At 40.8% G+C, this 24,448-nt stretch overlaps 3 protein-coding genes across 3 annotated transcripts; 1 reads left to right on the forward strand and 2 right to left on the reverse strand.

The window, feature by feature from the left end:
- Nucleotides 1–1,014: 1,014 nt before the first annotated feature.
- On the reverse strand, nucleotides 1,015–7,850 carry SULT6B1 (sulfotransferase family 6B member 1). Its single transcript, XM_030235734.2, is given in 7 exon segments — nucleotides 1,015–1,145; nucleotides 1,958–2,114; nucleotides 2,390–2,480; nucleotides 2,609–2,622; nucleotides 3,162–3,274; nucleotides 4,255–4,322; nucleotides 7,750–7,850. Coding segments are annotated over 7 exon segments (675 nt in total).
- Nucleotides 7,792–10,271, forward strand: CEBPZOS (CEBPZ opposite strand). Its single transcript, XM_050972860.1, has 4 exons — nucleotides 7,792–7,942; nucleotides 9,524–9,568; nucleotides 9,835–9,918; nucleotides 10,036–10,271. The coding sequence occupies exons 1-3, from the start codon at nucleotides 7,849–7,851 to the stop codon at nucleotides 9,915–9,917; spliced, it is 222 nt and encodes a 73-aa protein (XP_050828817.1). The 5' UTR covers nucleotides 7,792–7,848; the 3' UTR covers nucleotide 9,918; nucleotides 10,036–10,271.
- On the reverse strand, nucleotides 9,912–24,434 carry CEBPZ (CCAAT enhancer binding protein zeta). The gene is made up of 16 exons (XM_009096684.4): nucleotides 24,245–24,434; nucleotides 22,352–23,871; nucleotides 21,047–21,278; nucleotides 20,557–20,731; nucleotides 20,113–20,201; nucleotides 19,595–19,648; nucleotides 18,809–18,911; nucleotides 17,870–17,938; nucleotides 16,654–16,720; nucleotides 15,279–15,379; nucleotides 13,845–13,902; nucleotides 12,605–12,813; nucleotides 11,541–11,624; nucleotides 11,019–11,080; nucleotides 10,851–10,932; nucleotides 9,912–10,136 (listed from the first exon to the last, which is right to left on the reverse strand). The coding sequence occupies exons 1-16, from the start codon at nucleotides 24,398–24,400 to the stop codon at nucleotides 9,997–9,999; spliced, it is 3,201 nt and encodes a 1,066-aa protein (XP_009094932.2). The 5' UTR covers nucleotides 24,401–24,434; the 3' UTR covers nucleotides 9,912–9,996.
- Between the last annotated feature and the right edge of the window lie 14 nt (nucleotides 24,435–24,448).

Genomic DNA, 24,448 nt, shown 5'->3' on the forward strand with positions numbered 1-24,448 from the left:
AATTAGCAACTGTGTGCCCATTATCTGCATACTCTTTCTCTGAGAACTTTTTCCCTTGGATTCCTTTCCTTCAGAGATAAAGAAACATCTCTGGTGAGAAAAACAACCAGCTGCCAAAGACTGGTGCTTAACCAGCCTCTCAAGGAAAACCAGTATCCTAAAAAGACACCTTTAGTGAGGCTGTTCAGTGGCATACCATCTTGTGCACACTGGTCTTCTGGCTCCACCAAAGCACAGTCATTCTGTTCTGGACACCAACAGCTCAAAGCTCTCAGACAGGTATCCAGGCAAAGTCCACATCCTGGCTCTGAGATCATATGTACTACTCTTAAGCATAAAATAACCCAAGCAAAACCAGGTAAACACAGATAACCCAGGCAAAGGCTCCATTTCCAGTGATCTCAAACTATCAAAGGAAATAAAAACAATACTGCTGAAAGGAAAAGAAACTTTTTACCACTGAGGTCCTTTACTTTTTCCTTCCATTGATCAGCACACAGAAAGAAGTAAAATGCAACTACAAGACTTTCTGCAACTGCATTTTACACCAAGAAATCAAACTATATATGAACCTAGAAATCAAAATTATATATGAATCCCATGAACTCAGAAATTAAGAATCAAAATGACACTTCAGATTGCTTTAAAACACCTCTTGGAAAATCACTTCCAACCTACTAAATATATTTCCAATGATTTCAGCAGGTTTCATTACTGCACATATATTCCACACAGGACTCTACCAGAAAGAAGAGGTCAAAGCTAAAAATCAGTGTTAAAAACATGGGAGGCCAAAGCTCCACGGGTTGCAATTGAGAGAACCCAATGGCCTTCAACGATAATAAGTGCTCAGGCAAGGACTGCTTGTGAAATTAAGCCAGCAGAAACAGTTTTGCAAATTGCATGGATATACAATTTTTTTTTAACTGGATGTTGTACTGGTTTCTGTTTTATTTCCTCAAAGTGAATGAAAAACAGCCTGAACATTAGTGGGTTTTTGTCTGCAAAGGATGTTCAGGCCTTGCAATACACATCATGTTTAAACTTCACTCCCAGCTTGGCTACTTCTAAGCTCACTGTGAATTTGGCAGCCAGCTTCTGGTTCTGAGCTTCAGCGAAAACATTTTTCCAGTCTCCAAAATCACCTTGAATATAAAGAAGAGGAAATTATTATCATTGACTCTAACAACCAAAGAGTATCATTTGCAACAAAAGACTAACTTTTCTTTGTTATTATATCTCAGAATTTTTTTTTCCTGTATGAAAAAATATCTGACAGAAGAATACATTTGTTTTATGTCTGGTGTCTTCAATAGAATGTGAACATAAAGCAACCATGGGAAGTTACTGTTCTGCCTTTATAGCTCTGGCATATACCTTGTACAGCTGCAGAAGACTAGAAAATGTGACCAGAAGCTGTGACACCAACCCAGAAAGGTCAAAAGTGTGGCTTTTAACTGACATGGCTTTGTTTGTTGCAACCAGACACTGCTCTAAGCTGCAGTCTACCTTTAATCTAGACTTTGGAGAGCTCACAACTGGGGGTTGTCTGAGGTTCTAGCCTGATCCATGGCTAAAAAACACAGATCAGTCTGTGGAGCATCAGGATTCTGTGAGTGGATTGTGGTCCACAGGCAATCCCAAGGGTTATTTAGAAAACCCAAGAAGAAAGATCTGTGAAGGCAATCAGTCTACTGGCCATCCCCAGTAGTCACAGAAGCCAAGATATAAGTTTTCTTTGTTTTAGCTGGTGCTTAGTGAATACCACAACAGAGGTATGGTACTGGCCCTTGGGGTGAAATCAATTGAGATTCCTGAAGCACAATCAGTGTTTCTTCAAACAACATCCAGCCTTGAAAATTACACATAAATATTGACCATCTATTGATTCAAATTCCTGTCTGCCCAAGACAAAGAGCTACCATTCACCATTCTGGCAAACTACAAACAGATTTACCTTTATGGAAAAGAATCAAGCCAACAGCACCACGAGTCTCCTGAGCTTTAACACTCCCTGGCTGAAAAGTGCGCCTTTCTGCAATGGCCTGGATCTGCTCAGCTGTTGGTGAGAATCCAAAGAATGAAGCTATCTGCTTTACACTGGCAGTCAGGTTCTGAAAGCAGTGCAGTGAAAGCGAGATGTGCAATATGTTTCCTCTGAAAAAGGGAGTCACCCACTTGGGATGCAGATGGCCATCATCTACTGATTTCATTCACAGTTTTCTGTGTTGCATTTCTGTTTTCAGGAACTCTGTTTCCATATAGCCAGACTCAACTTGTCAGTAAATTTGCCTTTTCAGAAACCTGTGCCATTTCCTCTTAATTCCAGCAGATTTCAAGGAATGGGCTCAGATGTGTTTTGGCTATTAGTAAACAGCACCTGCTGCACCCCTTTCAGGTCTTCATATATTATGACCATAATATTCTTATCTTCAATGTATTTGTTCCAGGTGACTTCAGGATCAAAACAGGATCCCCAGCTGAGTGTAAAGATGAGAAAAAAACATTGGTGTGATCTTTCTTTCTAACTGGGTACATATTTTCTGTACAATTGAAGAATTGCCTTCTGTTGCCTGTTATTTACATCAATGCAGACAAAAAGAACAGCCCGTCCTTTCCATGGTACTGTCTGTACAGGAGGATGACAGAGGCTTCCTCTGGAATTCTGTAGGTAAACAGTTTGCACACATAAACATTAATCTCACTATGTCCTTCCCTTCTGTGACTACACTGTCCTGTAAACATCTTTTAACAGACAAAGCCTGACATCTAAAATATGGGTTGCTAATGATGTATTTGGCCTAATGATGTATTTGATAATGTGGAGAAACAATAAGGAAACAAACAGCCATTTTATTAACACTTAGAACGTGCAACATTTCCTCCAACACTAAGTGGCAGAATGTTGACCCAATGACGTTGTCCAGCTGCCATGCAATTCCCTCACCCTTTGCTGGAAGAACAAATACCCAGAAGCAAAACATCTTTTGGACATTCTCCCCTTCTGGCATTCAGCTGCCTCCTTTACTGCGACATACGGCCATCAGGAAATTAATTATGGCACAGCTGTTTTCCCACTGGCCCCATTCAGTTGTTTTTAATTTTTTTTTTTTCTGTTGCTTTTTCAGCTACAATCAGTATCTGTAAAAATACAGATCTATCATGAATCCTGAGAAGAACACACCCCTGGAGCTGTAACTGGGAACACTTTGCATTCCATTGTTATGGAAATGGCAAAACGAAACAGCTGTATCTTTAGGGTTTTGAAACAACACTATTATGTGGAGTGGGAGAAAGAGGCCACAATTTTAGATCACTCATGTACCCTGGCAAGCAAAGTGAGAGTATAACCAAACATTTTGTAACCAATAACGTAGTGGGAGTATAAAATATTTTATCAATAAAGGCATGTAGAACAAAATTATAACATAATCATAGTAAAGACCTTATCACCACTTCTAAGGTTTGTTTATGTCATGAAGCAACTGTAGAGAGATGTAACTGAGAGACTGTAATATTGTCACTGAATACTATCCCATAACTATCTGGGAAATATTAAGGAACCATTTGCCAACCTCCTGTCAGGAAAAACTTCTTTAGAAAACTACAGCTGTTACAATCATCTCCCATTTTTCAATAATTTTCTTCAAATCCTTAAGAGACTGTAATCCTCAGAGAAGCATAAACACCACTGAAAACACATTATATACATTAAATATTTTTGCCAGATACATTTTATTTTTTCCTGCCTCATGCAGGAAAAAATAACAATAATACATGGAAAAAATCTCTATCCCTCAACTAATTATTCATTTCCTCTGTGGTGCAACTTGGAAGTGCTAAGTGTCTGTCATTGCTCAGTGAACAAGTACCAGAAACACTCAAGTTTTATCTCATGAGTCTTTGCAAGGAGACAGCCAATGCCCCAGAGACACTGCTGCCACATTCATTCCCATCATGACTGTGCACAAAAAAGAGTTGCATAAAAAAGGAAATCCTGACACTCCAGCAATTTCAGAGCACTGCAACAGCTCTACCTATGTCCCTGCTTATGTCAACCCCAACACCCCTGAGGCTACTGTAAATTGTAGGGGATGCTAACAGAGTCCAAGCATCACGAGACTCCCCCTGTCTCCAAGTTGTTTTCCCTCAGTGCCACCTGCTTGGGTGCAAAAAAAGGATATGGCCCCAGAATTAGTCTTGTACCCTGATACTGTCAGAGAGATGAGGCTTATTCTTGGAAAAATAAAAAACCCACTATAACTTTTTCCTTGAAAATAGACTCGGGGAGAGGATTCTAATTCAGATGTGTTATCAAAATCCTTAGAAATTGAATCTATTTTATCTTCTTCAGAATTAAACAGAAACAGAAGAGAGAACATACTTTTTACACAGGTGCAGCAATGATTTGTGACAGTTTCCTGAGTGAAAGAACCCCCAATCAGAAAGCATTAGTCATCCAAAATTAACTTCTTTCCTATTTTAGGAGAAATAGCCTAACCTGCTGCAGACTCATTTTAATAACTTTTGTGCAGAAGGGCAGGAGAGAGAAAAAAAAACAGTTTTAAATGGTTTGACAATTTCTTTTCACTAAAATGATAGTTACCTGGATCTCCATATTTATCAAAATTAATTCTGTGCTTACATGTATACTCTGGACATATATCAAATCATTTAAAATCTACATAAGTAATTTCATATCTGCACCAAGAAAGCCAGAGAACAAAATAAAACATGTCTGAGGTCTAAATAAGATGTCAGAGCCTTTTCATTAAAAAGCTTAATTCAGTATAACAGTCATCAAATAAAACCACCAAAGCACTCAAATGATTTATAAACAAAGTAAGGTTTTCTATTAATGAGATCCTCAACAACTTTGTAACTGTGACTTTCCTGAATCACTTCTGGAGGCAAAACTGATTCAACAATGCACTTAATTTTTTTTTAATATATTCATAACATAGGCAGTGGTCGAAAATTTCGAGAGCTTTCCTGCCTTTTACAGAGAGACACGTAGGAAGATTCTGGGTAGGAGAAAGAAGAAATTAGCAAGAAACTCCACTCATTCTGCTGAGGGAAGTGTCTGTCTCTCTCTGCTGCCCTGGGTCATGGGCAAAGCAGAGTCACCTATTCATTGTCACTGCCAGTGCATGTCCCCAGCTGTGCCTGTAGCTGTGTCCATAAGGCATGTGCCAGAACAAGTGCTAGAAGAGCACCTGCATCCCTCCCAATCCCTGATCCTTTGGAAGGCATCCTGCAGTAAAGCCTCCCCCATGCTGCATCCTGTTCCAGCATGAGCCTGTGGCCAGTTCCTGGAGCTGCACCACGGAGCCAGCTTCCCCAAGGCTTCCGTGCCTCCCATTTGCCCAAATGTTCTGCCGACTGCTGGCAGGACAGAGCAATGGAGCAGGGTGTTCCCCTGGACCCACAGCAGCCTCCCCGTGTCCTGGTCGGGAAGCGCCCCCCGCGATGGAGCTGTGGAGCTGACATTTTTATTTCTGCCTGGTGGTACTATGGCTTGGTGGGTCCAAGTGTCACATCATGGGGCAAGAGGGAGCCCAGCAATTTCTAGTTTCAGACTGGGGCAGGTAATCTTTCCTTTTCATTCTTTTTCCCCAAGTCATGCCTTTTTTCACCTCGCAGGCTTTTCCACCAGAGTGCCTACAAGGTGCTGCATTCCTCAGCAAACACAGGGAGCTGTGTGCCTCCTTTCCTACTGAAAACTGGCAGTGGTCTTTAGTAAAATATTCTCCTGCTGAGCTACCACAAACTGCCTGACCTAAACAGTGTGAGATCCCTTTTTTTTTTTTTTTTTTTTTAAATCTACTCATCCTCTGGAGATGTTTACTGAGTTACTAAACATCAGAGACAACCCATATCATGTCTCCACACCTGAACTCTTCCAAACTCTTTGAGAAATAAAAGCCAGTGCCAAGATATGACAAACAACCTCTGTGTAGGGTCCAGCAGGAGTCTGGACCCAAACCCAAAGGGATTATGGGCTCCTTAAAACAAAGATGCATATTTTACATTTTGTGCCTGCTCCTTTTTTATTTGGCCTCTTACAGTTCAGTGTTCTGTCTCACAGCTGCTATAAATTCACCCCAAACCCTACAGGCATACTTTTTAAGTCCCTAAATACACTACAGTTTCTTTCCACATCAGAACTTACCAAACAATGCAAATTCTATATGCTAGATGAGACCCTGACTCAGGACCCTCTCTGGTTAGAGCAACAACTGCTACAATGATAATGCAATGAATTCCTTTCTTGGATCCATGTTTTCTCCAACAACCCTAAGCTTTTGCTGCTTGGGTTGATCCTGTTCAGTTAAAATCCTCAGAGCAGGAATTACTTTATTAAGAAATCCCACTGAGTACAAAGCAATACTTGCAAACCCAGCCACAAGGGAAAAGAGAATTGAAAAATTAATCTCCCTGTAGGAATGGGGAGCAAAAATATTATATCTAATCTTACAAAACACTAGCAGAGAGGGGGAAAGCATCTTACAATGAAAATTAAGTCCCTATTAAGAAAAACTGAAGAGCTTTTATTTTGGCAATAAAGTCAGTCCCATAATATGAGTTAATAGCAATATGAATAATAGTAGACAATGAAAATGCAAGGAATAAGATGCCTGTGTCTTTACAAACAGACCATGTGAATCTGCTTGTAGATAGGGCAAAGAACTTATAGATGGGGAAGTAACAGAAGAAACTCTTAGCTCTAGAAAATGTTACCATCAACACAGACTGTTGCTCAGCCAAGGCCATGTTAAATTCCTGATCCTAGAGAAAAAGAACAAAGACTTAATAGAATTATGAATAGGTTTTTCTTTTATATAATGAAAGGGGTGTGCACCCTGGAGGGGAGCATAGTGCAGGCGATTTGGGAAGTCTGTGCCTTTCAGGTACCTCAGCCAATGGGGAAAAGGAAGAGGGAGATACAGTCAGGAACTTAAGATGAAAAATGGGGCTGTATCCCCCAACAATGTGAGAGACCCCATGGGAAATGCCCATGGCCTTTATTTGAATAAAGTTACAGGATTCCTCTGTCTCGTTTTTGGACATAAACCTCTGGCATCATGTATTAATTTTCCTGACACTTGGTAGACACACTGATTATTTATTTCAGAGTTGCACAAACCCGAGTGCTCCAAGGTATTCCACAAATCAAGCAAGCCAACTATCAGAAATTTTTACTATTTATACAATTTAGCAAACTAAGGAATTACTGTTCATTGGCTGAAAGTGACATAGTTCCCTTCCTAATTAGTCTTCCAGATTCTATTAGTTAACGATTGCCTCTCTTCTCTTGCTCTTCAGTCAACACGCTCAGTCTTTCTCTTCTTGTGGCTCGGTGGTTTTCGGGTCCGTGGCCCTGACTCGGTGGTCACAATCTGCCCCTGCCAGCAATTACCTTTTAGCCAGTCGAGCTGAGTTTGCTTTATCAGTTTCCTCCTTATCATGGGGGTTCTGCTGGATGTCTTTGTACCCGCTATCAGTAATCCATTCACTATTAACCTCTCCCTAGGTCTGAGATTACTGAAGCATATCGCGCCCAAGACCTTAACAAGGCAATTCTACCGACAAGACGTGTATTTCGAACACCTGGCCATCAGCGCTCGCCTGTTACCCGCTACCTGCCGCACGGATTAATGTCTTTCCTCGTTGATTAGGCGGGATATAACACAAAGCCCGTCCTTTCCTGAGAAGATTTTTACACAGCTCGTACTTTGCACCGCTTACCGCCGGGCGGCCGGACCGCGGCCATGACGGGTCCGTGCGGCCGCGGTGCGGCGGCGCCTGCGCAGCGCTGCGGGCGGCGGAAGGCGCCGGGCCCGGGCCATGGCGCGGCGTGTCCTGAGGGGGTTGCTGCTGCTGGAGGCGGCGGGGCTGCTCGGCGCCCTCCTGCTCTACCGCGCCATGGACCGCAGCCAAGGTGCGGCGGGGCGGGCGGGAGCTGCGCCTCGACGGGGACGGGGGGCGGGCAGGGGAGGCTCCTCCGCGCGGGGGCCGCTGGCGGTGCCCGCAACGCGCTGCCAGGGCTGTGTAGGGAAATGCTGCCGTGTGGGGGTCAGGAGTTGGGCTTGGGTGAGTGCAGGCGCACAGGGCTGGCTCGTTGGCCCTACGATTTACCTCTGAAGAACGAGCTGCTGTTGCAGTTTTACAAACCCCAGCCCGCGAGCAATCCTTCGGGCGGCAGCACGCCACCACACCGGGAACAAAGAGGAATCCTGCCCGGTGTTACAGTAGCAGCAGCGGGCCGGATAAGGATTTGAAAGGGAGAGAGGCTGTCCGCAAATGAGGCAGGAATTGATCAGTGCTATTTCAGGCACCTGATGTTGAGCCCCTGAAGGGATGTCCTGGCTGTGTCTGGGTCTCGCAGCCTCTGCGACTTGACGTTTCCCAGGCTGAGGACAGTCCCAGCTGGCAGGAGGCGGCCAGGGTCGTCTCCCGGATTATTCCTTCAGTCCCTCAGGTCTCTTAGACTTAGGACTCCATGCCCAGGTAACACAGAAAGAATAAGCAAAGCACCAGTTTGGTTACTACAAGGAGGTTTGCTCTGCAGAGCAGCGGTCTTGCTTTATATGCAGGGCTCTGCAGGGTGCAGCACTGGTTAGACAAAGCTGTGTCCCTTCGGGAAAAGAGCCTGTCCTGCTACCTGCAGGGTCAGGGCAAGCCAAAAGGCAGCTGCTGCTTTGGCTGGGAGGGCAAGAATCCACCCATTTCGGCAGTGGTGTGGTCTTCATGCCAAGTACAAGCTGAGCTTCACCTTCACATCAGCTTGCGTTTGTTTTCCAGGATCCAGACGATGTCGGGTTGTTAAATTTCAGCCATCTTTGTATTTTTTATTAGAAAATACATCTAACAAAAATATGGAGAACAGATGTTTTCAGCCTATTGTAACTTGATGCTGGGTGTTCATCGTTGGGATTTTTTTCTCCTCTTTTGCAATTCTTATGTGCATTTGCATATTCTCTATAATTGCAGTTCCATAAGGTGCAGTGGGCTAATCTAAGAGCTCAGTGACCTCGAGTGAGGCTTTTACTGCTTTCTTTGGGTTAGTACTAGAATGGTTAACATCCTTTTATGAGCTGCTGTAAATAATTAAAATAGCATAAACCTGTTGTGATTTTCTACTGGGTTGTCAAGCGCGGCCTACAGAACGATTCAGTGAACATCTAAATCTGCACAAGGACACAAAATTTGCCTGGTTTTATCTGCATGTCAGTCTATAAGAGGCATGCAGCTTCCTGTGAATCTGTAGCTTGGACTTGGTTATCACAATTGTGAGGAAGCTCAGAAAACTGTGATGGTGGGGCTGCATATATGAGTAACCTGAATACAGTCTCTGAAATTATTTATAAAAATAAATTCCTATCACATTATTTCATGGTGGCTGTAACTAACAAAATTGAAACAAATTTTGATAAAACAACTCTTGTTAGAAAAATAGTGCATTTAATTATTCACCTTAATATATGCTGGCAAAGTAACTGTGATTTATCTTTCTTGACAGATTTCAGGTACACAATGCAGAAGAGGTTTCCATCAATTCTGGAAGGTGGGTTTGTAGTTGTTGGCTTCAGAAGGACGGCTGAAGCTTCTGTTGCATCTTAATATACACAACAGTATCTTAGGATGGCTTAAAACTTACCCCAGGAGACACTGCAGAAGTTTTTATTGTTAAGGCATGGCTGGAGTGTCAGACTGTTGGACAGAGACCTCACAGTCTCTGGAGGCTTATACACTGAATAAAACCAGCCACAAAGGGGCTGCTCATCAGATATGTCTAACTTAGAACTGACAGGGATTTTCCTATTTTTTCAGTTTATTACAAATCCAATGAGCGGTCTGGAATTCATGGCATAAGGGAGAATGACCAGATGACATGGTTAAGCAGCAAGAACTGAAGTAAGAAAGATGTGTGATGAAATAAAAAAACTATTTAAGAGTAATTATTTTTCAAATGTCCACATCAAGATGTCCTGTTCATCGTCTTGATTTCTTGCCTTTGTACTTGTTTTTCAGACCTCTGTGCCTGAACTGTTTCTTCTTTTTGATGATGCTTTTCACATCCCTGTTGTGAAGCCATCTGTCACGCTCTATTTCCCACTGGATCTGTTTGACATCTGGAGAAGGAAAGATGAGAATTTAGGAGCTGATGGATACCTCTCATCATGATGTGGCATGCAGATCAATCACGTCCAAGTTAAAATTTGACTACTGTATTTATAAAAGTTAATAAAGTGCAAATTGCCTTTTTTTTTCTGAGTAAGCTGTGGGCTTTTTAATTTCACAAAACAAACCCTACCATTTCAGAGTTTTAGACACTGCTTTGTATTTTACTAATGCTAGACACATTTGCATTAGGAGCAGTGTTTATTCAACCAGCATATACACATGTCATTCATTAGAATTGCTTTGGGAAAACTCCTTTCTGCTTCACTGATACTGCAAGGAGACAGCCCAATAGGTAGGTAAAGACAGCAGTACCTTCCCTTCCCAAGGAACAAGGACACTTGACCTGAGCAGGATTCACACAAATGCTTGACAAAGAACATCCTGCCTGACCCTGCTCACAGTGTGAAAGGGCCAAGGACAGCCTTTCCCTCTCTTCTGAAGCCTTATTCACTCCACTACTCCCCCTTAATATTTAGCACTGGGCATCTCTCATCACTGGAGAAAACTGTCAGGTCTTACTGACGCTGAGCTACTGTCCCTGCTGTGTGTGGTTTGTGACCCTGTGTTCCAGTTAAAGGTGGTTCATTTTTCATGTACAGAACCTGAGGGAAAGAAGTGAATTTCAGCATTACAACAGCCAGCTACTTGCAGCATGTACTTACTCGCATTATCTCTGTTGGCCATGGCGTTCATTCCGATATTGTCAAACTTAGAGCCAGCATTTTCATCCAGCAGATAGCCAAACTTTAAAGAGAGAAATTTTAATATTCTGTTACAAAGCAACAGGTGAAATGCTTGATCACTTTTTGTTAAGCACTGATCAAACTTACCTCTTCTGCAGATGCAAGTATACCAGCATCTTGGAGTTTTCTCTTCTTTCCTCGCCTGGATCCTTCAAACAAAGAGTATTACTCTTATGAGACACAGCTTGAAGTTCCCAAAGACACCAAAACAAAGTTTACCATGTTTTAAATGTTTAGAACTTTTCCTTAATGAGATTATCTGAATTAGCTATGTTGGAAATCTTTGTTCCCCACTCCTTCTAAAAGAAAAGGAAAAAAAGGGTTTCCAACCAAGAATTAAATAGCACAAATCTGTGCATCGGGTGTAACAGATGCACAAAGCACCAGTACAACTTCATCCTTCTTCAAAATTCCTCCTTCAATTCTCATCTCTTCAACAACAGATCGTTACTGTGAATTATGCTGGCTGGGAATAACCTTTTCATTTATGGCTTATTCAAATCTGAACCTAGATCCAAAATGTGATAATCTACTGTAGTAAATCCCTCTATTTCAAATGGTTTTAGATTATTTTATTTCTATTAATCTTTTATGTCAGTGTTTTCTTACCTGCCAGTGATCCCGCAAAATTCATATCTTTCTTTTTCTTGCCCTTTTTACTGATGGATTTCAGTTGCTTGTCATTGTTTGAGTCTGATAGGGGAAAAAACCCAAATACATCAGTCTCCAATTTTCACACCATGTACATGTATTTAAAGTGCAGCAGAGACTAAAATTCCTTTCTAGGCATATTTGTCATAATGGTCCAAGTCTTTAAAAGGCAGTGCACACAAGCAAATCTAGTATTTCCTCAAGCTGGACCTTTAAAAATTGGTCTTTGGTGTGCTGTTCTTTCTGTTGTTTCCACAGCTCCAGAAGGGAATGATACTATGATACATAAAATACAAATGCTAAAAGCAGGCATTAGGTAAACCTCAAATGTCTGCATGGTAAGTTTGGTGAAATAATAATCTCATGAAAGATTGTGTTAACAGCTGTATGAGCAGTTTACCTCCTCTACTCTCAGTCATCTTCCTGTGACCTTTAGTTATTCATTGAAATACTCCATTAATCTCTGCTTTTCCAGCCACGTGCACTCTATTCTGTGTAAACTCTGCTTTTCACGTGAAAAAATAAAACCATGCAGGTACAATAACCAGTTACTACTCCAGTAGTAATAAAAACTTGAGTGCATAGCTGTATTACAAGAGTAAGCTGTTGGCTGTGAGAGCCACTTCAATAAAAGTTACTTCATTTAAAAAAATCCAGCATTACCTGTGTCTAAAGAAATAAAAAAATAATCAATTACTAGATTCTTTCTATTTTTCTCCTTGAGCTCTTTTAACATTTCTGCCTACTGAAGCCAGTTATTTGTGTATAAATTTTCAGAATGAAAGAAACATGTCACATTTGGAAGTTTTTGATGTCTAATTCCCAACCTCACCTCGGAGATTATGCCTGAAAATGCTTATCTCAAGACTTCATTGTACAGAAAAGGACTTGTTATTTCTTTCCCTAAAAGCCAAACTTCCCACCTAGATAAGTAAACTGGAATTTGCATATGCAGTTACATATTAGATAACCTATTTTTAAAGCTTTTTCTTCTTGTTTTTCAGTAACAAATGGCACTTTACCTAGGTCATCATCATCTTCAGACACATCCATAAATACACCTCCCTCTTCATCCATATCCTCTTCAAAGTCTTCCTCCATACTTCCTAAGGAGACTTCCTCATCATCCAGATCACTGAAGTCATCTTCGTCATCAGAGTCCTCCCAGTCAGCACCAGATCCTTCACCACCCTGGCCTTTCTTGCTGCCCTTGGGATTCTTTTTTATATTACTAAAAGAAGATGTAACAAGCTTAGCACTTCATCTAGAAAATACTGTTTACATCTAGATGACATCTATCTACTGGCAAACCCTATGTTAGGAAAGTTCAACATCATTGTAAATTACTGCAAATGTAGGCTGAGACCTAAAATATATGTATTATACTCTCAGATATGTTTTCAACATTAGTATAGGCAGTTGTATTATAAAAGCCAACCATTTCAAGAAGCTCTGGAGAGAATCCTATTCTGAAATTAGCCGAAATGACAGCTTGAGTATTTTATCTCCTCTGTGTGTTTGCTCCTTTTCAGAAAGTCTTTTCTGTAAAACACAAACTGCTCTATTAAGCACCAGCCAAGATCACAAAAATGTTTCAAGTTTCACTAGGAGTTTAGACTTTAATTCTGCTGTTGCCTCAAGGGAAAAGAGTCTCTGTGCAAATTCAAATGCTGCATTATAGATACTTTGAGTAAAATAGAAGCTGCTCTATCATTTACAATTGGACTCAGTGTACCTAAAGGTTCTTTCCCACCTAAATGATGTTATGGCAATAGAAGTGCTGACTGCAGGAGAACTGAGCTCTGTGACTCTGGGTCTCACAAAGCTGATTAACTGTGTTAGGTCTAGTTACAGCCAGTACTTATGGCAGCAGTGCCATTATGCCTCGTTCTGCTTCCTTTTGTACTTGGTAATTCTCAAACGGAAACCTGAGACAATGAAAAACAAGATTTTACACTGCTTACTGGGCCACTCCGTTGTATAAAATAAACAATTAATTAATTAATTAAGACAATCTAATCCTACAGGTCTCATTTAAGGACTATAAGCATCCCAAAGTCATCATTATGGGACTATTATGGGACATGCAGAAAACCTGCATTACTCAACGTGAATCTGAAAAATTGCTGATTTTGCTGATATTGCTGATTTTTTGCAAGGTGATATTTTAAATCGTTCTGAAAAAGGTCTACCTAGTTTCACAGAGTAAAACTCTATCCAGACATTAAGATAAGAGGAGTAAGAACTAATCTGAAATCTTACCCAGCAAAATCAAGGTCATCCTGGCCAACAATGGCATTATCAGCAGCTTCAAAAGTATCTAGGGAGAAAAAAAAATGTTATTACTACAAAGAAATATGCAAGACATTGCATGCAGCAGGTACGTGGAGTTGTTGGAGCAAGTCCAGAGGAGACCACCAGAGAGCTGGAGCACCTCCCGTAGCATTGAAGTTGTTCAGCCTGGTGAAGAAGAGGCTTCAGGGTGACCTTACTGTGGCCTTCCAGTACCTAAGGGATGCTACAAGAGAGCATCCCTTAGGTAGGGACTTTTTCCAAGGGCATGTAGTGACAGGACAAGGGGGAATGGCTTCACACTGAAAAGAGATTAAATTAGGTATTAGGAAAAAATTCTTTACTGTGAGGGTAGTAAGGCACTAGAGCAGGTTACCCAGAGAAGCTGTGGATGCCCCATCCCTGAAAGTGTTCAAGGCCAGGTTGGATGGAGCTGGAGCTCTGAGCCTGTCTTGGGGAACCTGTCTTGTGGAAGGTGTCCCTGCCCATGGCAGGAGGGATGGAATGAGATGATCTTTAAGGTCCCTTCCAACCCAAGCTATTCTATGATTCTAGCATTGCAAAAGATCTAATTTTCAGATATAGGGTCATTATTTTAAGCTTCTGAATTTATGAAGCAAATTCTCATTAGAGATACTAATAAAAAAGACAAATGCAATTAGTAACAGATTCTTCTCGTAACTAAGACCACATTAATTGAGTCACTAAGAACCCCAATAAAAGAATGTAGAATTCTCTCAAAATACTGTACAAAACAACTATGGAGAGTTAACTGGATTTTTTTTAAAATACATACACGTAAAATTTGAAATGGACATTGAAATGGACATTTTCTGGTACACTAACAAATTTAAATTCTGAAACAAATCACACACTAATTCCAAAGCAAAGTACACGCTACAGGAAGAGCTAAGGCTACTGTAGAAGTTTGCCAGTGACCTTCCTAAACTCATAACCTCATGAAAGACGTTAGAAGCTATGAGAGAAACTGTAAGCAAGACTAAAAAAGGCCCAGCAGTAAAGAAAAAGTAGAGGCAAATGTTACATGCTGTTAGAAAAGGTTACTGAGACTACATTAGGCAAAGAACAAAAGGGCATGAACTGCCACTTATGAGCGTAAGTTCAAAATCAGACAATTTCCAGCCACTCAAACAAGCTGACTACTTGTGCAGTGCTGGGAGCAAGGCCTCTTTTCCAAACAGCCACCCAGGTGGCTCACACAGCACACAGCAGGAACTGCTGTCAGCAGCAGCACAAAGAGCAACTGGAAAGCCAGTTTTCTCCCACTGCCATATTCCTCTGTCTGGTTCTTTTACACAATATGAACTATAAAAAGGATGATTTAGTAATTTGAAAAATATGGGAATACTGGGATAGTTACTGCAAGGAAGAACGCAGCCTTACCCAATGCTCTTTCAAATTCATCATCATCCACATCTTCCACACTTTCTTCATCATCCAAACGCTTTTGTTTCTCTCTCTTCTTATCGAACTTTGAATAAAATCTGAAATAATATATTGCTCTCAGACACAAAATTACGGGGGATGATCTTTATGACTTTTTTATTAAAAAATTTGCAAATTGTTTTCATGTATGTTGCCAGCTGAAAACTGTGATTGTTTCAAACACACCTAAAATCAAGAGACTTGTATTTTCTTTGTTTTTCAAAGAATCAGTCACTACTGTAATACTTAAAACAATGAAATTTCACTGGCCAAAGGTGGCAGAAGTTATTTTTAACAGAATGAATTTATAAAAAACTACAACAAAAATGTAAAAATCTGCCTTAGACTGAGAAGGAAGAACGGATCAAATTCAACTTGAATATAATTGGGAAAAAATAAAGAAGACATTCACCCATCAAGTTTTAATAAATTTTCTCACATAGCCCTCTGCTTTTGGGTCTTAGTTTTATCTTCTGTCAGCCATTTTTACCTTCATTTCATTTTAAAGAACCACCAAACACGGAAGGCAATTTTGACCACATACAAAAGAGCACTTTGTACAGAAGACTTCAAATCTCAGTAATCTCAGTTTCAGCCATCTTCAATGTAACAATGCTGTAAACTTTTCAGATGGGCATGTTTTTAAGATGCTTTTCTTTAATCACAAAACTAACACCACTATTTTATTTATTTAGTAGTAGTAGTATATTCCTCAATACTACAGTATCAATTAATTTATAATGAATGAAGTTAATTCAAATAATAATTTTCTAAGGAGACATAGGTAATCAGTATTTTGATCTAATAAAAACAAATCTTTGCCAAATGCACATCACTTCAATTTCAGTACTACAGATGCATTTTTATATCATAATCTCAAATGAAATTCAAAGAAACAGAAAGAACTATAAGGAATAAAAAACTAAGTACTCTGAAAAGTAACTCTTCTTTTTGTTCCATTCTAATAAGCTTTGATGTTAATACCATAAACAAGCTATATTCCAGCTTTTATTATATATACCTCTAATGCATGAGAATTACAACCCACAAGATATTCATCATTACCCATTACTTAAGGCTTCTCTATTATATTGTCAGCTTACTGAATTTACTTAAACTACAAGCCCAAGTTGCCTTTATTCATAGGTGATATTCTTTCCTAAGCACTTTTGACAATGTTAAAATTATGTCCAAGAAAAGTGCTAAGTCATTCAAATGAATCAAAATTTGCAAATACTTGAAATACCAGAGTACTTACAAAATGCAGTGGGTTTTAATGGTATTGCATTAAAAAAACAACACTTAAAATGAACATTCACAAGTATTCCATTACCTGTGAAAGAACACTTCATCCACTGGGATTTTGCTTTCATCTCTGGCCCGGAATTCCCTGCTGTTGACTGCAAAAACAAAAAAAGAACTGATTTTACCCCAAGTTGAAATGCTGGTTATTATTTCCAGAGGTAGACAGAAGTAGACACATGGTGTCATCCATTCAATAATGGGGAGCTTATCTGAAAACCTCTTCAGACTAACACAGAAAGCAATTTTGACCATATACAATGAGTAAGACTTCAAATGTGTAATCTCAGTTTCAGCCATCTTCAATGTAACAATACTGTAACCTTTTCAGACAGGGGCAGGCTTTTCAAATACTTTAATCTACCCACCAGAAGATAACACCACTATTTTATTTACTTATTGGCAGTATATTACTCAGGACAGAATTGCTCCTAAATTGCTCCTTCAACTCAGAATAAACTAAAAAATGTGACTAAGTGTATAGGCTAAAATTTCTACTTTCAGCTTTTTTAACAGCTGTGAAAACAGCCAGTAAGGTACATCAGTACTGACTAATCTGCATAACCAAAACCTCTTTGCAAAACAATAGACCCAAAGCTGGTGGAAAAGCTCCTCCTTGGGAATTCTACAGAGACACTGCCACTGAAGATGGTAGCTCTTTCTGCCCTCAAGCAGCATGTTTTGCTGATAGTTTGCTCTGGATTTTTAACTGCTGGTTTTTAAACTAAATCCTATTCTTGATTGTTAGAAACAGTGGGACTGGACAAAAGGCAGCTTATTTCTGGAGGCAGGAAGACTCTTAGCAAAATAAGAGTGCTAAAGATACCTTACACTCATCCTAACAACAGCTGCAGCTGTGGCATTGTATGGAGCAATCCATACCATTTAATGAAAGAACTTAATGTGATTTAAATAATTATACAGATCCATTTTTCAGGTATTTTAAGCCATTTTCCACTCATAATGAACAGAATAAAAATAGATATAGAATAACTGACTTTCTCTACATAATTTTTTTTCAAATGATTCAATAGATTAAAAGTTCCATCTGTGAAGATTCCATACATCCTTACAAGAAGATGAGGTCTGATCCTGAACATCAGGCATGACCACTGCACTTCTGATGGATGGCACTTTCTTTTATTGTTAAGAGAAACAGTATAGACAGTGCAGATGACACATGTACATCAACCAACCAAGGATTTTTTAGTCATCATAACCTTAACTGATTTAAGGGGCAGACTTACCTGCAAGATTCTGCATATCCTTCATAAACTGCTTCTTCTTTGGCTGCATTACCACACTGCTGGTGTTTTCTATATCAGAATATAAATCAGAGAGAATTTCTATTTTATGACTATTGATACAGAACTGTTAGGAGCAACTGACAGACCAGTGGGTTGTGCTGCCATCCCCAGTGACCTCAAGAGGCTGCAGAAATGGGTTGAAGGAAACCTCCTTCAGTTTAAGAAGGGGGAGAGCGAAGTCCTGCACTGAAGGAGGAACAACCCCAGGTACCAGTACACACTGGGGGCTATCCAGCTGGAAAGCAGCTTGGCTAAGAACACCCTGGTTGTCCTGGTGGACACCCAGTTGACTGTGAGCTAACACTGTGTCCCTGCAGCTAAGAAGGCTGATGGTTTTCCTGGCATTTATTAGACCACACTTGGAGCCCCGTGCCAAGGTCAGGGCCCTCCAGTATAAGGCAGACATAGGCATACTGGAGAAATTCAGTGATGGGTCACTGAATTGATGAAGGAGACTCCACCTGAACACCTGGAAACACTTTTTCACTGTAAGCACAACTGTGCACTGGCACAGGTTGCACAGACAGGCAGTGGAGTCTCCGCTCTTGGAGACATTCAAAAGCCATCTGGAGAGTCTGCTCTAGGTGTCTCTGCTTGAGCCCATTATTCAGAGATCCCTTCTAGCCCCAACCATTCTGTAGTGTTCACATCTCCCTATCCCTTGCTTATTCCTGCAAAGTGAGCAGTTCTGCCCTCCAGGTGTGAGGGCCAGCAGCGTGTGGCTGTAGCTGGTTGTGGGTTGCAGACATCTCTCCCGCAGCCCTGAAGACTGATCCCACTCCTCCACTCCACCACATGCACCTCAAATACTTGACAAGGCCAATCTGAGAGAAAGACAATTCAGACAGCACCCATCTCGTGGTACAGAGAAGTGCCTACCTTTGCCTTTGCTGAGCTTGGGATTTCTGTACACAAAGCGATCCAAGAACCTCATTAATGTGAAATCCTGCAAAGGGTCACCAGAGTACTGGATGTGATTTCCCTGAAAGAAGGAAAAAGCCAAAAACCATTAAGGTCTTTAATGTAAAGACACCATCTAAACACAGAGGACTCAATCAGTTCAACATTAAAATATACTTTAAAAAGATAAAGACTTGAGGATACTATACCACATAATCAGGTTTATGTTCAAGATCAGGTTCTTCTTTTTGCAATTTCACTATTTTTTTTAACTAAACCACAACTCCTTTGCTTTGTTTCAGTGATAAACTGCCTCGCAATGTACCTTGCTAACAGCAGTTAATACTCAACACCACTTCAATACCATACATTCAAATGAAAAATAAATGTTTTAAATACATATTTGTGAAAGTTGGAATCATTTTGGCAAAAAACAGTATTTTTAAAAATAATTTGTTCCTGTAGTAGGGTTTCCCATATTTTAAAAAAATAAATAAAAAGATATTAAAAAACCTCTAATAAAGCTTTAAGAATTATATAATGCCTACATTTCTACAAAACTAAAACTTTTGTGAGCAGCCTCCTTTACATATAACACTGTCATTCCATGAAAAGCTTGGCATGTTAGAGTATGATAAGAGTTCTGCAGAGCTGCTAGCTACCCACAAAGTGCAAGGAGACTTTATAATGTATTTTTTCAAATGACAAAAGACACCTGACATAAAATATCCAACTTCAAAGCAACAAGCTAGCAAAAGCACTTACTTCTAGAATTGTTTTTGCAAACAGGGCCACAGACGGATGATAATGTTCAGAAAGCTGAAAAACATGAGTCATTCATTTATTTCTAATTAAAAAATATGTTGTCAGACCACTCTTTGACTTACCAAATAACACACATACAAATTGCCATGCAAGGCTGATGAAGCACTATAACAACTGAAGAACTTCAAGCTATAAACTTTTATTTGCATTAAATACATTACATTTTCACTTACAATTTTATTTAAGTCAACACTAAAAAGCTTCATGATCAAAGCTAAGATCCAATAGTAAAAAAATATTATTATTGTCCAAATCTTCACTTAAAAAATTCCCTATTCCCTACTCAAGAATATCAGTATTGTATGGAACATATACAAGCTTAAAGCTGAACAACGTGTCAGCTTTTATTTTTCTGCTGTTACTCAAGCAGCTACTTTAAGAATGACCAAGTTCTTTTTCCTCTTTTCATACAAGGGCCACACTTTTAACTCAACAACAGCAATTCAAGAATGTCCTACCTTCTTCAGCTCCCAAAGGCTTGTACTTTCAGCACCACAGTATAAAGGACTTCGGTGGAGAGGATCATAAGAAGCTTCACTCTTCCTGCCTGAGGGGTGGAGGGGAGCAAAACAAATTTTCTCTGGCAACTTTACAAAACTATTATTCTCATTTCCCCATAACAGTAGTGCTGTCCATCACTCACAGCTGGACAGGCCAGGGGTTCATCTGGCAGCAGGAAAAGGCTGTATTCAGCTGCCCTTCACAGCAAAATACACTAGTCAAGAGTCTTTTCATCATTGTTGAGGTAACAGATAAATTGCTCTGAGTGGTTGCTTTCAACCAAACTTCAGTTTAAAAACTAAAATAATGTTTTAATCACTTAATCTTAAAAAAGCTCTTGACCAACATGTCCCTGTTATGGACTCTTAGCTGTTAAATTACGTATTTTCTTGGCAATTTACCTCCCATATTCAGATGATGCACCCAAGAGGCTGATGAATTTGAACTGTTTGTTTTAGCAGAACTTTCTATTGTACTTCTCTTTTTATCTTCTACTTCTTTGTCAGCATCCACAAATTTTTCCTCATCCTCTTCAGCCTCTTCTTGATCCTTAAAGCACTCTTCATCATCTGACCCCTAAAAAACAAAAAACATTAGCCAAGAGCTTTTCCTTTCCAGATTTACTCCGATTTTTTAGAAAAACACACATAAAGTTCTAGAGCTACTTATAAAATTTAAACAAATGATGGTTGATGTTTAAGAAATACAGATTTTTGTCCTTGATATAGCACTTAAAATTGAACTTTACTGCTTAGAACACACAACTATAATGGTCCCTCCCCATCTCAAGAATCATCTTAGCAAATGGCTACTAAAATACAGGTTAGGAAAAGGTTCTTATGAAAACAGCTCTTACTGAAAAAGCAGTGAGATAAAGAAACCATCTTATACCATGTGATCCTGTAACTGGACCCTTAACTCTGGTTTTACTTTCAGAAGCTCAGACAGAAGGTACAGGGCTCCACAAATGAAGGGTGGCATTTGTCCACAAGTGACTTGAAGCAGCCTCTTCACAAAGGCCTTCACACGCCGCAACACAACATCTGCCTTCAGAGACTTGTAAACAAGATTTAGAAACATGGATGGCTTTGAGCACGTTGCTAAAGCAGGATCTAGAAGCTTCCTGTAGGAAACATGGGAGAAATTTTGCTGATTGTCACAATGCACACAAGAGAACAACTGCTATCAACAATTGCCTACATTATTCAGAGTGCCATCTAAAAATCATTTGCTCCTCAGTACTCCATACCATTAAGATCAATCCTAAACTGTCAAGAGCTGTGTAATATTTCTGGATATATATGAGACACTGAAGATTTAAAAAAAAGGCAAAACTGCCTTGGTAAACAAAATATTGCAAGAAAATAACTGAGTTCAACTGAAAACAGTTTCAAAATTTGAGTTATTCATTATTAAGAAACTAATCTGATTTTTTCATTTAAAAAGAGAAAGCAAATGGTTAAAAATCAGCACACTTCACAATCAAATCAGACACTTGTACTGGCAAGTTCATTTTGTACTGCAGTTTTTTTTCCAGGCTGCCAAGCACAGTAAGGCCCTTAAATACAGCGCACATTCTCAGGGAACCTGAATTCCCTTTTTAAAAAAAATCAGTAACTGCCCCTTGGTCATCTAAACAGAAGCCTGTAAGGATCCTATTAGGAGTCTAAATAATCAGTTGGGACAAGAAATAAAGCAGTATTTTTATATTACAAGTCCTTCCAGCTACACAAATTAAATAATCTAAAAAAATTTAAGATACTATTCCTCCTCCTCAAAATAAGGACAAAAAAAAGGAAACAAGATTTTAGGCTATTTATGGGCCCAATTTACAGGCCTAATTACTTTACAGGCCAATACCTGTAAAAGTGACTTCAGAAGGAATAGTTATCAATTAGTTTCAAATAACATCTGGAAGTAAAACAAGCCACCAGAAGAGTGGCAAAGGATAAAATGCACATATGTTCTCAGGATCTATCACCGTCTTTTGTTTTTATCCTCATGTTAAATCAAAGAAATCACATGCATTTTTTTTCCAGCTCCTACAAAACATCAGGAATTTTAGCCAACGACACACAAAACTAGCAAGATCTTAAAAGCAAAGTATTTCTACAACTTTAAATTAATGGTGACTACCATTAAAATGAAATTTAAATTAAAATGGAATGTATATTAAAATGCAAACCTGCCACTTACTTGTACAGTGCTGCATAGTACCTGTCCGACACAGTCTGCTGAGAGTCCATCACTTGAAACAGCAGCATCAGCGCCTGGACACTGGTACTGAAGTTCACAAGATGCAGAACTTTGAACAAGGTGTTCATTTGCTCTTTCACTTTCTCATCACCAGTCTCAGCGTAAGGGTAAGCTCTGTTTACCCCGCAAAGAAGAGCACTGAGCATTTTGGATTCAACATCCTTTTTCTTTATACAGTTCCGGAAGAAGCAGAAGTACAAAGTTATCAGCTTGTTAGCCAAAGCACTTTCCTCATGACTGAGGACTATCTGATTAAGAAAGCAGATAGCATAATATTGAGTTTTCACGTTGATGTTGGAGCGGTACAGAAGCCTCTCCACCTCACTGCACACTACTCCCTTCATATTTGGATGCTTGTGAAGTAGTGTCTCTAAAAGATAGGAGGCTTTGGTGGCGATCTTGTTCTGAGGGTCACCCAGTTTGTTCACCAGCAGAACCAGCAGAGCTTTCTCCTGCTCGGGCTTGTTACAGAGCAGCTCGTGGGAAACCGCCAGCGCTCGGGATTTCGTGGCTGTCAGGCAATCGTGGCTCAGTGTTTCCAAGGCCTGCACGAACTCTGCTATCTGCAGCTTCAGGTGATGCTCAAAGTACCAAAGGATCAACCGCCTGTCTCTTGAGTCCTTGTTGCCACTCGACATCTGCACTATGCTGTTGAGCGGTCGCTGTGAGAAAGACCACAATTTTCGATTGTCTGGTAAGATATCTGTAATGAGAAGCTCCTTGAAAGTATCTAAAGCCATAAGGCTCTGCTGCCTGCTGCCCTTTTTCTTTATGAGGTTTATCAAGTTCTCAACAAACTGGAGACTGTGGACAGCGCTGTCCTGGATGAGAAGGGTCATCGCTGCCATCCTGTCAGCCAAGGTACCTGAGGACACAACAGTTTTAATCCATGCAGAAGAGGCCCCCTTCTGATAGTCTGTCTTATTCTTAAACAGGTCTGTCTCGTGTTCATACAGCTTTTGGGCCAGGGCCTTATACTTGGACAAAAGTGTCTTATTCTGTGGCTCTGGAGAGAATTCATTGGTGTATTCCAGATCATACCACTTGCCCCCCGGTTTGATCAGGATTGCTTGCCTAGCATGAAATTCAAAATCTTCTTCCAGCCTTTCTTTCTTTGTGGAAGGCTGTTGGCCCTGATCACCGCCAGCCTGCTTCTTCTTGCTGTCTTTCACACTGCTTGTCTTTTCCGTCCCCTTTTTTTCTTTTTTCCCCTCCAGTGAAGGACAATTTGTTTCCTTCTTGTTTTTCTCTTTTTTCTTTAGAGGCTTCTCTTTCTCCTTGCTGCCATCATCATCCTCATCCCCCTCGACCACCAGGCAACTCTTTGCATACTTGCTGAGCCCCAGGGAGCTGACGAACGCCTCCAGCTCCCCTTCCTTCAGGTCATCAATCGTGTCCTTCTTGCCGCCATCCACCATCTCGCTCTCCTCGTCCACGGCACACAGCATGAGGTAATCTTGCTGCAGAGACAGGGCACAGCTGTCACGGGCAAGGTTTGCCATGACTCCCAAGCTTTCCCCCCAGAATCCCTAAATGATTTAGGTTGAGAAGGATCTTAAAGACCATCTAGTTCCAACCCGCCTGCCATGGGCAGGGACACCTTCCCCTAGGCCAGGCTGCTCAGAGACCCATGCAGCCTGGCCTTGGGCACCTCCAGGGATGGGGCACCCACAAGTTCTCTGGGCAACCTGTCCCAGTGCCTCACCAGCCCCCGAGCGAAGAACTTGTTCCCAACATCTGCGTGGGCCCCGCAAACCCCGCGCCCCGCCAGGGCCCGTCCCGGGATCGGGGTCCCGGCCGCCACGTGCTCCCGCTCCCTCCCCCGTCCCTTACCTTGGTGCCGCCGAGGCGCAGCACCTCTTCCAGCGTGAAGTCTCCCTCATCTCCGCCTTCTGCTTCTTCATCACCGTCGTCGTCGTCCTCCTCGCCGCTGTCGCCTCCCGCCTTCCTCCGCTCCCCCAGGCCGAAGTCCCAGAGCGCGGCCGCCATCGCCGCCGGCCGGAAGCGCTGCCGCGCACACGCGTGACGCGCGTCCGG

The sequence above is a fragment of the Serinus canaria genome, chromosome 3, assembly GCF_022539315.1.
Source record: "Serinus canaria isolate serCan28SL12 chromosome 3, serCan2020, whole genome shotgun sequence".
NCBI lineage: Eukaryota > Metazoa > Chordata > Aves > Passeriformes > Fringillidae > Serinus > Serinus canaria.

Bases quoted from the DNA above. Each gene is read 5' to 3' on its own strand.
- CEBPZOS (XM_050972860.1), top strand. From the start codon at position 7,849: ATGGCGCGGCGTGTCCTGAGGGGGTTGCTGCTGCTGGAGGCGGCGGGG. The intron at 7,943-9,523 runs GTGCGGCGGGGC...CTTTCTTGACAG, and splicing joins CGCCATGGACCGCAGCCAAG to ATTTCAGGTACACAATGCAG. The intron at 9,569-9,834 runs GTGGGTTTGTAG...CTATTTTTTCAG, and splicing joins GTTTCCATCAATTCTGGAAG to TTTATTACAAATCCAATGAG.
- CEBPZ (XM_009096684.4), bottom strand. From the start codon at position 24,400: ATGGCGGCCGCGCTCTGGGACTTCGGCCTGGGGGAGCGGAGGAAGGCG. The intron at 19,649-20,112 runs GTAGGACATTCT...CATGTTTTTCAG, and splicing joins GCCTTTGGGAGCTGAAGAAG to CTTTCTGAACATTATCATCC. The intron at 13,903-15,278 runs GTAAGGCTGCGT...TTTTCTCCCTAG, and splicing joins TGAATTTGAAAGAGCATTGG to ATACTTTTGAAGCTGCTGAT.